The following is a 15,404-nucleotide window of genomic DNA, read 5'->3' as shown; positions in this document are numbered from 1 at the left end:
GGCCAGATTACACCCCTGATTACACCGAGGCAGCACCTGCTTCTCTTCACCGAGCTTAATTTGTACTAATTTTTAAGCAAACCTTGGTTCTTCAAACATGCATAATGTAATACAATAAAGAAATGGCACAATCACACCCACACTGATGAACAAAGTATGGAGGACAATCAGTTCAATCAGTTCTCTTAGAGTATCTCCTGTAAGTACTGTACATCACAGTGGGGGATGGCATTTTGGACAGAGAGCCTGTCTTCTCGTTGTCTTGTGCAGGAGGGGGCAAGAAGCCCAAGATGATGCTAGAATACTGCATGCCCACCCCTGTGCCCACCCTGGTGGATCACGTTCCCCATCCTGTGAGTACTCCTGCTCCTGTCCCCCCATGTGGTGGCTCCAGTCCACCCCCCCCCCGCCCTCCTGTGATGGCTCCTGTCCCCCATGTTGTGGCTCCAGTCCACCCCCGCCTGTGATGGCTCTTGTCCCCCCCTGTGGTGGATCCTGTCTCCGCCCTGGGTGGCTTCTGTCCCAGTCCTGGAATGGCTCCTGCAGCGAGGGTGAAGTTCTTGATGGGCCTCTTCTCAAAAGGGCTCAGCTCAAAATTAATATGGAAAGGTGGGCGAGTAAGTAAGTGAAGGGATGTGTGAATGGCTGGATGAATTAGTGAAAGGGTGAATGGATGAATGAAAGATTGAATAAATGGAAAATGAGAGAGGATAGATGGATTGATGAGTGAGGGGAAGGATGGAGAGAAAATGTAAATAGCTGGATGTATGGGTGGAAGGGTAGCTGGATGATTGATGAGGGGAAATATGGATGAGGGGAAGGATGATGGATGAGGAGAAGGATGGATGGATGGAGGGGAAGGATGGAGGGATGAGGGGAAGGATGGATGGATGAGGGGAAGGATGGATGGATGGATGGAGGGGAAGGATGGAGGGATGAGGGGCAGGATAAATGGATGGGATGGATGGATGGGTGAGGGGAAGGATGGATAAAAGGAAGGATGGATGAGGGGAAGGATGAAGGATGGATGGATGAGGGGCAGGATAAATGGATGGGATGGATGGATGGGTGAGGGGATGGATGAGGAGAAGGATGGATGGATGGATGAGGGGCAGGATGAATGGATGGGATGGATGGGTGAGGGGAAGGATGGATGAAAGGAAGGATGGATGAGGGGAAGGATGGATGGATGACTGGAAAGGAAGGATGATGAGGGGAAGGATGGATGGATGGATGATGAGGGGAAGGATGGATGGATGGATGGATGATGAAAGGGTGGGTGAAAGGATGGATGGATGGATGATGAGGGAATGGATGGATGATGAGGGGGAGTGAATGGATGGATGGATGATTAGGGGAAGGGTGGATGGATGGATGATGAGGGGGTGGGTGAAAGGATGGATGGTTGGATGATGAGGGAATGGATGGATGATGAGGGGGAGTGAAAGGATAGATGGATGATGAGGGGATGGATGGATGATGAGGGAAAAGGGATGGATGATGAGGGGAAGGATGGATGGATGATGAGGGGAAGGACAGATGGATGGATGGATGGATGATGAGGGAAAAGGATGGATGGATGATGAGGGGAAGGATGGATGGATGATGAGGGAAAAGGATGGATGGATAATGAGGGAAAAGGATGGATGGATGATGAGGGGAAGGATGGATGGATGATGAGGGGATGGATGGATGGATGGATGATGAAGGGAAGGACAGATGGATGGATGGATGGATGGAGAGTGGGTGAAAGGATGGATGGATGGATAAGTGGGTGGGTGAAAGGATGGATGGATGATGAGTGGGTGGGTGAAAGGATGGATGGATGATGAGTGGGTGGGTGAAAGGATGGATGGATGAGTTGGTGGGTGGATGGTGGGTGGGTGAAAGGATGGATGAGTGGATTGAATGGTGGGTGGGTGAAAGGATGGATGAGTGGGTGGGTGGATGGTGGGTGGGTGGATGATGGGGTAGGTGGATGAGTGAAATGATGGATGGATTGTTGGATTGATAAGTGCAAGGGTGAATGAATGGAGATATGAGTGAAAGGGTGGGTGTAAGGATGGATGAGTGAGTGAAAGGGAGGGCAGATGGACAAAAGGATGAATAGATGTGTGAAGGAGTGAAATGATAGATGGATGAGTGATAGGGGCAATGGATGGATTCATGAGTGGATGAGTAGATGGATGGGTGGGTGGATGGATGGGTGGAAGGAAGGCTAAGTGAAAGGGTCGATGGAGAGAGAAAGGGAGGATGGATGGATGACTAAAAGAGTGGATGGGTGGAAGGATTAGTAAGTGAAAGGATGGCTGGATTGGTGAAAGGGTAAATGGCTGAATGGATGAGTGAATGGATGGATGGGATGAAGAGTGGATGGATAAGTGTACAGATGGATAGGGGGAAAGGGTGGATGGATGGATAATGGAGGATGAGTAAAAGGATGGATGAGGGGATGGATGAAGGGATGGATGAGTGAAATGATAGATGGAAGGATACATGATGGATAGGTTTGCAAATGGTTGAATATGTTTGGAAATGGCTGGGCTTACTTATATACTTTTGCGCGACCTCTGATGTGTCTGTAAAACGTACCTATTGTCCTGAAGTTTTGTCCTGAATTTTGACCTCCTGTCCTGAATTTGTGTCCTGAATTTTGACCCTTTGTCCTGAATTTTTACACTCACCGTCCTGAATTTGCACCAATGCCAGTTGGTCACCCTAGTGTCACTACAAGCATGTGAGCATTTTTCTGTGTTGTAAATTTTTCTCAGTCCTAAGAAGAACATTTTTTAAACTTATTTTACTTGAGCTTGGTCAGATATCTTGCAGACAAGATTTTGAAAATTGTGTGCTGCTAATAAAATGTTTATATATTTTGCTATTAATACATTTCAACAGGCTGGTATTTATATCCGGAAGGCGCCTGGGAATTTATTATGAGTTTATTCTAAATTTGTTTCACTTTTTCAGATTTTGTATGCACAGTTTAAATGACATTTCTGTCGAAATAAACAATTTACAATGATAAAAATAGTTTATTAATAGGTGCTACAGAACTATCTAGATACGCAGAAAGGCCAAATCCCCAACCGAGGGAGTTTATCCAGCTCCCTGGTAGTGATAGTGGCCAAAATCAGTAAAACAAAATTACCAAAAAGATCACAAAATCTCTCTCAAAGAATGCAGTCTGCACAACAAGGGTTGGTTGACGTGGTATGGATGTATGACGGTACGACACATACCGTCACAACGTGTGCTTTTACAACGCGTCCCTTACAACGCAAGTCGTTACCACGACTTGCGTTGGGGGCGCGGAATGAGAATAGTATAATTTACTATTTTAACACCAGTCCCCGTGGACACTAGGGAAGCTGTTGGAATAGTAAATATACTATTCTTAATCCTCTAGCACCCTCCAGTGCAAGTCGTGGTTACGACTTGCGTTGTAACGGACGCGTCGTAAAAGCACTGCGGAGTAAAATCCGCGTCGTAAAGGATGTTCCCCGGTGGTACAGATCGCTATACAATAATCAACAAATATAACAGCGAATTTCCATGAAAATCACCTCCACATCCGTCTAACATCTAGCCATAGATGCATGTTTTATGGTAATGTCTCTGAGAAGAGAAACCTTCTAAATGCTTTGAACATGTATTCAATTCAATTTAATTTTATTATGTTTTGGCTCTCAACGAGGGCCACATAAAAAATACACAGTGCAAATTACAAACAAATGAAAAAATTCAATACAATAATCACAAGACAGGTTGCATCGATTGATAATAGACAAGAGTAATCAACACCAAAGCACCTCCAGATCTCATTAATAAATAGCTAAAAAGCCTTTAAAAAAATTTAAAATATAGAAGCAAAGCTTTTCATTTGGGGGGCAATACAACGTCTGCAGGAAGATATTTACATTAGAAATGCCTAGTTGGAGACATATTGGCTTTAACCATTTCAACCGCAATAAGCGGAGGGCAGGGCATATCAGCAATACATGAGTTCGATCCTGAACACTCATATTACAAAGATTACACATGGGAGAAGATCCATACCATTTGGATAAGAGTAAATTTAGAGGCAAAAGATCATATCTTAAAAGAAACCATAATCTACGAACACCATGTGGAATATTCCATGTGGCATAGGGTTGGGCAAACTTCATAGAATAAGAATTAAGAAGGAGATCACAACCCCCCTTTTCTTGTAATGCATTCTTATCTGATTTGAAACAGAGTTCCCACGATGCCTGTTTCAGCAAGGTTTTTAGTTGAGCCGGAGAATGTAAAAATAGAACACTTTCATCTAACTCTAGAAGTGACACAGCTCTTCTAAAGTTCCTTACTATTCGAGAGAACTCTTTAAAGTTGCCCAACAATTCTCCTTTAAGGAGAGCTCTCAACGATCCCGGTTCAGCTCTGGCCAAACATGCCACCCATCTGACCAAAGCACATAGTCCCTGAACCCAGCTGCTCCTGAGGCCGAAATCGAGCCTACATGCAGCCAGGGAGCACGCGGTATTAAGGGAGGATAAGGATCTTAGAAGTTTCCCTTCGACTGTATGGCAGAAACCCCAGTGCTTCAGCTCTAAATATAATATCGTAGCAGGAATCTTTGCCCTATACACCTCAAGTAGACAGGAAAAGTGTCTTTTACCAGTGGCGAGATAGAGGGAATTCAAACCTTTGCCATGAGCGAGGGCTTTACGTGAACTATGCTCCATATGGGGCTTCTCACTCATATTGTCCGAAATTATTTTGCCCAAAAAAGTATAAGATTTGACTACCTCTAATTTCTGGCCACCTATAGACCATCCAAAGTTTTCAGAACGACACTTCTTTTTCCCTGCAATACACATAATTTTACTTTTAGATGTGTTAATCTTTATAAAATGGGACCCAGCAAATGCATTTAAAGCATGCAGACGGTTGGCCAGGCCCTTAGCTGTTAAATCTAGGACGAGGATATCGTCTGCGTACATCAGACAAGAGATAGGAAACCCCCCCCACCACCGGAGCTATGCCCACGCAAGCAGACAAGGAGGCAGGGAGATCTACAGTATACAGGGAAAACAATAATGGAGCCAAAAGGCAACCTTGTTTAAGGCCATTCAAAGAAGGAATTAATTGCGAGAGACCCCTTTCTCCACCTTGGAGCACACGGCACCAAGTATCCGTATGGAGAGCACGTACAAGATCCAATAAGTAAGATGGTAAACCTAATGCTGCTAATTTTCTCCACAGCGTACGACAATCTACTTTGTCGAACGCTGTGGAGAAATCAATAAACGCAGCAAACACCACCCCCCCTCGGACATGTGTGTATTTGTCCGAGATCACCTGTAGGGCGGTGAGGTTATCTAATGTTCCGTGCCACCTACGGAAACCAGTTTGTTCTAATGGTAAGATATTATTCTCTTCGACCCATTCGTTAAGTAATGTTAAAATACATTTTGCAAAAACCTTTCCGATTGAGTCAAGGAGAGCTATCAGACGGTAATTCATGTGGTTGTCCCTAACTCCCTTTTTAAAAATTGGGATCATTATACTGCCCCTCCAGGAAGCAGGAACCATTTTAGTGACAAAGCACGATCTAAACAATGGGTAGAGTATCTTACTCCATAACGAGGGTTCCTGCTTCAGAACCGTCATAGGTAGTTCGTCAGGTCCCATTGCTCCGGAGGAGCGCATGTTCTTTATGGCCATTTCTATAGTTTCCTCTGTTGGAAAGTTAATAGGACCATCAGGTGTTAGGACAAGCCCACTATCTTCAACCAGTGTGCCATTCCCAGCATATAGTTTCAAAATAAAAGAGGACCATACCTCTTCAGAAATGGGGATGGGGAGAGGGCTAGTTCTGGTACCACATCCCTTACCAACTATAGACCAAAATTCTCTGGCCTTGCCATGCACAACGGCTTCCCTTAAGTTTATCCATACTAAATCTTCCTTCTCTTTTTTAAGTTTCAATTTCAATCTAGTTCTCCTTTTTAACTTCGATATTTCATTTGCTAGTTCACCAGATCTATGTAAAAATTGCTCCCGCACTAGTTTATTTATTTCCTTATTCAGGGAGCGCAATGCACTAGGGTATACTACCATTTTCCTAGAACAGCTAGCCTTTTTCGCATCCAAGATGATCTTCCTCATAAATCCTTCAAAGTTTACGATTTCGGAACCCTGCCAATCGCTTAATTCTAATATGGTTTTGCAGAGAATATCCTGCACACCTATGATGGCAGTTGGATTCCAAAAGCATCTACCCGAAGATCCATGAAAATTAACATCTTTATTATTAAGGGACCAAGACTCAGTGGGAGGAGGTTTTAAAGAAATACTTACACTGATCATACTATGGTCACTCAAAGCTGTTGGGGATACCATTAGATCCTGAACCAACGGAAAAATACCATAATCGGAGATCACATAATCAAGTATTGAGACGCTAGAGGGGGACCTATGAGTAAATTTCGCGGGCACATCAGAGGGGAATTTCCCATTTAAAATAAGCCCCTCGACTGCCGACAGTTCTTCCAAAAGGATCTTCCCTCTTTTATTTGTTTTTATTTTATCTGGGAAGAGAGATTGTGGGATAAGATGGGCCTCTTCTTTAGCTTTATTTCTGAATAAATTTAAACTAGAATTAGAGATTTTACAATTCAAATCTCCAACCAGTATAACTTCAGGTGGGGGATAGACCTCTTTAATCTGTCTAATATAATGGAACACTTGCTTCAATAAAATGTTAAAACACTCTTCGGGAGGAATGTAGGCATTAATAATTACAACAGAGGACTTATTTGCAGAGCAAGGGAGATTAGCTATTGTTATAGCTTGGAAGAGATTACTTGGATCAATATAGTGAGAGAATCTCCACTGCAATTTGTTAGACAAGAAACAAGCAATTCCCCCTTTAGCGTGGCCTTTCTTGGAGGGAGCGGCCGGTGCCTCCAACACATAGTAATCCTTCCCAGCACAAATGTTATTAGCACACCATGTTTCTTGGATGCAGAACATGTTTGCTTCCAGTGAGAGTAAAAACTCTAATTTCTCTGGACTACTATATATCCCGGCTGCATTCCAAGAAATAATTTTCCAATTATTGTTAAAGATGTTGAAATTTTTTGGGGTTATCTGAGATCTTATTAGACAGGGCGCTAGGCAGCCAATTCCACCGTTGATTATCCTCTAAGGGAAAAGAGTTCTGAATTTGTGGGGGGTGCAATACCTGAGAAACCGAACGTTTGCCCTTTGAAACCCAAATCTTTAGATCATTAAAGGGAGAAGGGGCCCCATCTAATTTATCACCCCTTTGGGCCAACCCATGAGAGGGATTGACATTTCCTTGAGAGAAAATAGGCAAAACGTCAATTCCTCTACATTGGAAATTCTCCGCTTGTTGTAATATAAGATTTACAATAATTTTAGAATGAAATTTGACCCTTATGCGTGTCACACTATCTCCACCTAACAGAGTTACTAACTCAATGTCACTTGATTGTATAAGGTGAAGACTTTCCAGGTCTTTAAAACATTTGAGCAGCCATGATCTGTTTAAGGGCAGGTCAGCATCAAATAAAGGCAAAAAGTCCAAAACCAAAGTGTCCACATAAGACATTGATTCTTTTGCCTGGGAAGAGAAATGGGGACGTACACCATCCTCTACTAGAAGTGAAAAAGAAGAAGCCAGAGGGTTAAGGGCCCCCGATTCGACCGGGATAGGTCTCATCACCTCTGTCACTGGGGGGGCGATCAGGCCAAGTCCACCATTCAGGGGTAGATCCTCCACAGCCATAGGAAGAATGTTGAGAGTGACCTTTTGTCTGCAGTCGGAGAGGCGGGTATCAACAACCGGGCTCGTGGCCACAGAATTTGACTCACTAACATTATCTTCATTACCAGTTAAAGCAATTGGATCTTGGAAGATTATTCGCCTCTGTCTTTTCTTCCTGTATTTGCGCACAGGTTTCCTTTTTTTTCCTTTATTATTTCTATGCGTACCAATTTTTTCCTTTTCCTCTTTCTCATCCTCATGTTGCCCATTTTTGTCAGGGATGAATATTGGAAATAACTCTTGTACCACTTTTAAGTCTGGAGCAGTCAGGTTTTCTTCCTCTATTTCAGATTCTGTGGTTTTTACACAGTTAGCTGCCGCAGTGATCGGAAAGACCGTGGCATCATTTTCTTGAGATACCACAGTAGTCTTTATTTCAGAATTTCCTGCAGGAACATTTACATATCCCGTTGCCTTGCTGATACCCGCCTCAGATGGAGGATCAGTGCTCTTTTCAGGTACTTTTAGCAACAACGTATTCAATATTTGTGTGACGGAGTCCAAGATACAGTCAGAACTACCCACAAATTTGCCCAAAAGTAATAATATAGAGGCCAGTAAATGTTCCAGCGCAATCAAAGATTCAGATATCGGTTTTTCGCCTGCAGCAACAGAAGGACAAATGCCGGATAGATTGAGCACAGGGCTCTTGGAAACATTTACTAATGCGGACATGTCCTGTGCATTTATAGATGGAGTGCTGCTGTACAACAATAGCCCAGAAGGAGTAGCACCCACCGAAGACTTGATGGCTTCTGGAGATTTCAAACTGCCACCATCCAAGTAACGGCCACAAAGTTCTAGGTCAATGGTTGACAATGAGGAGTCACCTCCTGACCGAACGTAAGGTGCAGAGACTTGTGGGGCTAATAAGTTGTTAGCTTGTTCTCCCTCTGCAGTTTGGACATGGAGCTTGATGTCGCTATCATATTCGGAATGTACAAGACAAGTCCTCACAGCAGTTTCTACTTGGGATGAATCTCTTGCAATCAACAGGGGGTCAGAGTTGACTACCACTTTAGTCGGTCCCACATGTGGAACTCTAACACAGCCTTCAATTTCGTCAACTGATAGATTCTTATCCACAGGTTTTTCCCACAGTTTAAAAAGCTGACATTGACCCTTCAGTAGAGGGTTGTTGACTGATTTATTTCGTAAGGGATTGGATTTAGTTTTGGCGCATGACCTTCCTCCCAATATTCTCCCAGAGCGAAGTTTCTTTGTCATCCTCCCCGGCAATTATACAAATTAGACAGTTAAAAGAATTAAACTCCGCGAAGAGTGTGATTAAGAACGTAATTAAACCGTAAAATGTAGCAAGCAATGGAGGGTAATCTGGTGTTAAGTTCCAGTCAGTGTCAAAGGAGCACGACGCCGAATAGAACCTCACGGGACGCCGCTGCCCTTCGATAAGTAGCACAAATATTAACTTGCAAATGTTAATAACGTGGCCCAGCCCAGCCTACCTCAGTCACCGAGGGCGACAGAGGGCCCGCCCTTTGCCCGGACTTAGCCACAGGCGCTCCCGTGACGCGGGTAAGACGCTGTCTTTATGCGCCGCCTGGCGCAATGTCGAAGCGTCTCCCGCCGCAAGGCCTGACGGGAAACGTAGTCCTGTGCCCCCCTCCGCTCGGCGGCCGCTGGTTGCTGTGAGTTGCGGCGGCGGGAGGGGGACAATAGCAGCCAGGCACCGGAATCCTCGGGGTACAGAGCAGCAATAGGCCAATTCAGGGTATGTTGCAAAGTAGCGCGTCCAGAAGTTGCACAATAGCTCTGCTCACAGAGTCACCCGCTCTGCCGGTAAGACGCTGTCTTTATGCGCCACCTGGCGCGATGTCGAAGCGTCTCCCGCCGCAAGGCCTGACGGGAAACGTAGTCCTGTGCCCCCCTCCGCTCAGCGGCCTCTGGTTGCTGTGAGTTGCGGCGGCGGGAGGGGGACAATAGCAGACAGGCACCGGAATCCTCGGGGTACAGAGCAGCAATAGGCCAATTCAGGGTATGTTGCAAAGTAGCGCGTCCAGAAGTTGCACAATAGCTCTGCTCACAGCGTCACTCGCTCTGCCGGTAAGACGCTGTCTTTATGCACCGCCTGGCGCGATGTCGAAGCGTCTCCCGCCGCAAGGCCTGACGGGAAACGTAGTCCTGTGCCCCCCTCCGCTCGGCGGCCGCTGGTTGCTGTGAGTTGCGGCGGCTGGAGGGGGACAATAGCAGCCAGGCACCGGAATCCTCGGGGTACAGAGCAGCAATAGGCCAATTCAGGGTATGTTGCAAAGTAGCGCGTCCAGAAGTTGCACAATAGCTCTGCTCACAGCGTTTGAACATGTACTTTTAGGTTACCGTGGTCAGAAGATGCCTTTGTGCACGAATAGGCACGAGCACCAGATCAGAGCCCGGTCTGCACAATCACAATGGAACATGGCTATGCGTTCCCTGCACATCTAAGACTCTAAATTGCTTTCCTAAAGTTTTGGGGAGGCATGAAGGGGTGCAACTGATTAATCAACATGTTCACTCCATTGGCTCTTACCAATCTCTTATTATTCATAGACATTTTCAATGCCAACGTTTGTGAACAACAAGTCAGTCAGATGCCTCAGTCTAGGCTCATCACGTGCCAAACATACAGTGGATTTATAATCACGGTGAGTCCTACAGCAAAGCTTGACCATCAGTTGAACTTCCCTCAAAGTGGTCTCATGCAACTTTACAACAAAAAAAATGAATGGGGAACAGTGACAATTAACAGAGCGCAACCCCGTTAACAGAGGAGTCCGACAGGGCTGTGTTCTGGCCCTACCCTGTACTCCCTATATGTAAATGGGGTAGTTGGCTTCCTCCAGGAGGAGCTAGCCAATTCGTCCACCCTGGGGGAAAATAAGATACCAACTTTGTTGTTTGCGGACAACACCCTGCTGATATCTAAGACCCCAGCAGGGCTGCAGCGCCTTATCAATAGATTCCAACTCTTCTGCGACAACCGAGGATTGGTCATAAATGGTACTAAAACCAAATATTGGCCTTTAATTGCCACAGGTCATGTAGGAATGGCCCATTGCTAGGTGGGGGTTCCTCTTGAAAAGGTTGACACCTTCGACAATCTAGGTGTAAGACTTGCCGATAAAATGTCTTGGAGACCCCACCTAGCAAAGATGCTGATGGGACACAAACGAATGGCTGGAGTAATAAGGAAATAACATCGCCTTTCACACACTAGGCCTGTAGCTCCATCCCTCCAAATATATGATGCAAAAGCAGTTAGCGCTGCCCTTTATAGAGCAGAAGTTTGGGGATTCGACAAATTAGATGAGCGCTGCAGGTCAGAACACAAATTCCTAAGAGACTTGGTTATGGCACCCAAATCGTCCCCCCCCCTCTGCTGCTGGACATGGGTAGGCGGTCAATAGGTGACGTAGCTAGGCTATGCCCCTTACTTTTGTGGGCTCAAATTAGGCAGACCCCTGAGCTCTCTTTCTACGCAGAAGCCCTCACTGAGATTATCCACCTAGATACCGGCAGGAAAATAGGCTGGATTTGCGACATCAAAAGAACGCTGTCAGCCATACGACTTTGTGGCTGCTGGGCCAGTCAGGAACCCCTGAGGAGAGAGGGACTTAAACGCCTTTACTGGGAGTGGGTGGACCAACGAGAGAACAGTAAACCCAATGTGAGCAAACTGACAACAGAATTCTACTCTCACAAACAAATTAGACAATATGAGCCCTTCCTTGACTTAATCAAGGTACCAAGAGATAGAATGCTGTATATGCACTTTAGGAACAGATCCCTCCCTGTTTGCGAAGTGACAGCAAAATGGTGCGCAAGCAATGGGAAAGATTGCCCAAGTTGCAAGGCCCCGATCGAAAGCATTGCCCATTTAATGTGTGCTTGCCCAGCGTATAAAACATCACGGGCCAAATGGCTGGAACCACTTTGCCAGCAACTGGGCACACGGGTCCACTACACAGCACTGCGTATCCTCAGGTCTGACCCCAGACCTCTCTTTGCATGGTGCGTTGATATTTTTTGGGGACAAGCCTGGCTCATAAGGTGGAAAGCCCTCTCAAGATAGACATACTTTTTATTTTATATAGGTCAGTGTGGATTTTAAGGCTACAACACTATTGCTGGCACAAGCACTTTATTCTTTAAATCCCTGCGGTCATGTTTAGGCAAACCTAATGCCTTCTTAGTATTGTATCAATGCTTATTTACAAAGATAAAGCACTGACTGTCCTTATACTGGTTTTTAAGGCAATTATTTATTTATTTATCATTGTTAATTCAGTCTACTTATTATTTGGTTGTACCAACATCTATGTTAACTAATTACGCCGTATATCTGTACCCTCTTTTAAACAATAGCAATGTATTTTTTATTTGTAGCTTTTATGACATTTCTATCGAAATAAAGCTTAAATTGAAAAAGAAAATGACATTAAAGATAAAACAATGTAACAACCTTGCTGCCTTCTGTACTGTCTCCAAAAAGTACCAAACTGTCAGGATTCCAATGAGTGTATCCTTCCTTTGCAGAACAACGACCTTCTGTGGGCAGATTATGAGGAGAAGCTCTCAGACCAGGCAGTGCGTGTCATGGAGAATTATGTCGCCCAGTTTCCCGAAATGAAGGTAAAGTCGCTGGAAATCAGATGATAGTTCAGTTTGCTTAATTTCTTTTACGCCATTGTGATTATAGTTAGTACATCATAGTATGATCCGTATGATATTTTCAGATTAGCCGCAGACTGTAACTGATCCCAGTTTGGATTAATTTTATGTCAAATTATTCTTTGTGAATATGCAGAAAATCTGGTATTGATCCAGCCCTCAAGGGCCATAGATGGGTTCCTTTATTTTACGCGATTACGCATTACCAAGTTTAAATACCAGCATAATATACATAATAATAATATACCCTCAGATGTCTACCATCTACTCTCAATCCATATCTTTAATAGCACTTGGTGAAGAGCAGATGAGTTCTCCTCTTTCAATATACCCACACACTACGGTGGCTGATATGGCCTAGACTATTCCTTTCTCGCCCCAACTCAAATGGAAATTACATTGGTGATTACTAATATTTCCCCCCAATTTTCTTAATTGTATAATCTCTTCAGCAGTAAATATTGAAAACCCTCTGCTTCCTTAATATTTGATGTAATTATTTCCACATAATTTTAAGTGACAGAGATAGCTATAACCTCTAGGGAAATGTGCGCTTCTGGAAGCATGATGAGTACTCCACCACGCAGGGTGATCCAAACATCTTCTATTCTAGCACAGGATCTTTTGGATGCAGATGAGAGGGGACCCACGAGGAGAACCAGCAGAGTGATCTCATAATATTTTTGGAAATCAGGAAATCCTTTTATTAGCAGAAGACATAAGCCTTCATTATGTAAAATTAGCGTGTGGCTAGACAGATGGTATCTTTATCCTGTAGGAGTGAAAATGGTTGTGCTGATTATTTTCCCACCTATTTGCTCATTAGTATCTGACACTTCATATGACAATTAGGATTATGCACTGGAGCCTCAAAGATGTGCTGGAAGGTCTCATGGAGAACTGCTAGTACCAGCAATGCACACTGTTGTTAAACAGTTCTAATGTTGTGAGGGGTTAAAACATAGGCCCACATGCATCAAGCATTTTTGGAGTCGCAAACGGTGCGATTCCTTAAAATCGGCCGTTTGCGATTCCAAAAATGCTTTTTGAGATGCATCAAGCAATTTTAGAAATCGCAACATTTTTGCGATTTCTAAAATTGCGATTGCTTTTAAGAAATCGCAAATTTGCGATTTCTTAAAAGCAATGCATGATTAGTTTTAAAATTGCGAAATCGCAATTAGGGTGTCAAATTTACCGAGTGGTTGAACCACTCGGTAAATTTGCAAAAAGTGTTAAAAACGCAGCAAAAGCATTTTTTAAACATTCATGTTACGGACAAACATGTCCTTAGGACATGTGTGTGCGCAACATGATGCGAAAACAACATTTCATGGGTGCAGGGGGGGTTCATTTGAACCCCCCTCACCACCCTTGAAATGCAATCAGGATTTGCGATTTTCAAAGTGCGAATTCGCAATTCCCATTGATCCCTATGGGCCTTTTGGCCCATAGGAATGAATGGGAATTGCGAGTTCGCAATTTGAAAATCGCATTTTTTATGCAATTCGGTAAAAATAGCGATTTTTACCGAATTGCATGAAAAATGAAAAAATAATCATGCATAGGCTTTTGCGATTTCTAAATTGCGAATCGCTATTTTTCGCAATTTAGAAATCGCAAAAGCCGATATTGATGCATGTGGGCCATAGTGTGTATGAAAATATGGCCATGTCCTCCCACCTATGATGAAGATGAAAACTGCAGCAGTCACAGTTTCCCTTTTTACAACAGAAAGGGATAACATAGCACTCTATACGAAATGTTCAAGAAACAAATAAGGTCCAAACAGTAAGGACTTATGTTAGACAGAAGAGTTTTCTTTAATGTAGAAAAACGTTGTTTGAGTATTTCTTAGTATAATATAGTATAATCTTGTTCCACAAATCATTATTCTCCAATTTTCAATACAATGATGATAGCCCACACGTGTTTCGTCACTCAGTGACTTTTTCAAGGCTTAAATGTTTCAAAATTCTTGGTGCTGGGAGAGTATGACGAACAATTCTATATTCCGTTTCAAGATGGCACTTCTAATGGCAGAATTGTGCTTCTCAAGCTACCAAAGGATGTGAACAACAAACTAGTCAAGGCGAGGCGAGAAGGTGCGTGTTCTACAATGGATAGTAAGTCCTCTAGTGCGAGTCCAAAGATGACTCCTATGTATTTAGGCAAGATAATGTAGTATGGCCATAAGCCAAAGTTCGGGATGAGATCGTAATAAAAAGCCAAAATTGGGGACCCTGATAAGTCCCTATCCGTGAACCGGATACCGGATAGGGACTTATCAAGTTCTCTGTATTTCCTCAATGTTAATCTGCCAGAAGCGATTTTCTTTACCATCATCTCTACATTTGTTGAGTCTTGCTTGCCATTTATCCACACAAGTCAAAAAGCTCTTCAACTTTTCCATAAGAAAGACAAAACAACTCTATGGACTTTATTTTTATTATCTACGTGGCCTCACTATTGATTCCTTGTCACACCGTTCACTAATGTGGCTCTGATCAATGGCTTTGTACTTGATAGAGACTGCTTGTCAATTTCTGATCAGTAACGCAAACAAAAGATATCAGTAGGTCAAAAAGAGTGGTAAACTGTCTGGAACTATGTGTTTAGGCATAGGGTACAGTCACGAAGTCCATTTGGAAATGATACGTTGTGACAATCAATGATTCCCATCAGATACCCATCCTGTGCCGCCCTACATCATTTGGGATCCTTCATCCGAAGGAAGTGATGTACAACCACAATGGAGTAGGTGAACTGTAGCCTACTCCAGTGGAAAAGAACTCAAATGTGGTAGCGTAGTTTGTATGGCATAAGGAGGGTAAAGCTGACTAGCAGTGCAAAAAAGTGTGATAAAGTAACAGTGCTTGATCTAAAAGTGAGTGGTTTA

At 43.8% G+C, this 15,404-nt stretch overlaps 1 protein-coding gene across 2 annotated transcripts in view; it reads left to right on the top strand.

The window, feature by feature from the left end:
• BIN2 (bridging integrator 2) overlaps positions 1 to 15,404 on the top strand; it is a 420,497-nt gene that overhangs the window by 148,890 nt on the left and 256,203 nt on the right. For both annotated transcript variants that reach the window (XM_086965898.1, XM_086965889.1), the window contains exon 5: positions 12,371 to 12,466. In XM_086965898.1, the coding sequence (XP_086822024.1) occupies positions 12,371 to 12,466 (96 nt within the window). The remainder of the gene's footprint in view (positions 1 to 12,370; positions 12,467 to 15,404) is intronic.

The sequence above is a fragment of the Lissotriton vulgaris genome, chromosome 1_1 (genome assembly GCF_964263255.1).
Source record: "Lissotriton vulgaris chromosome 1_1, aLisVul1.2, whole genome shotgun sequence".
NCBI classification, from domain to species: domain Eukaryota; kingdom Metazoa; phylum Chordata; class Amphibia; order Caudata; family Salamandridae; genus Lissotriton; species Lissotriton vulgaris.
The sequence above is the reverse complement of the archived record's forward strand: the minus strand, read 5'-3'. Positions and strand labels throughout refer to the sequence as shown.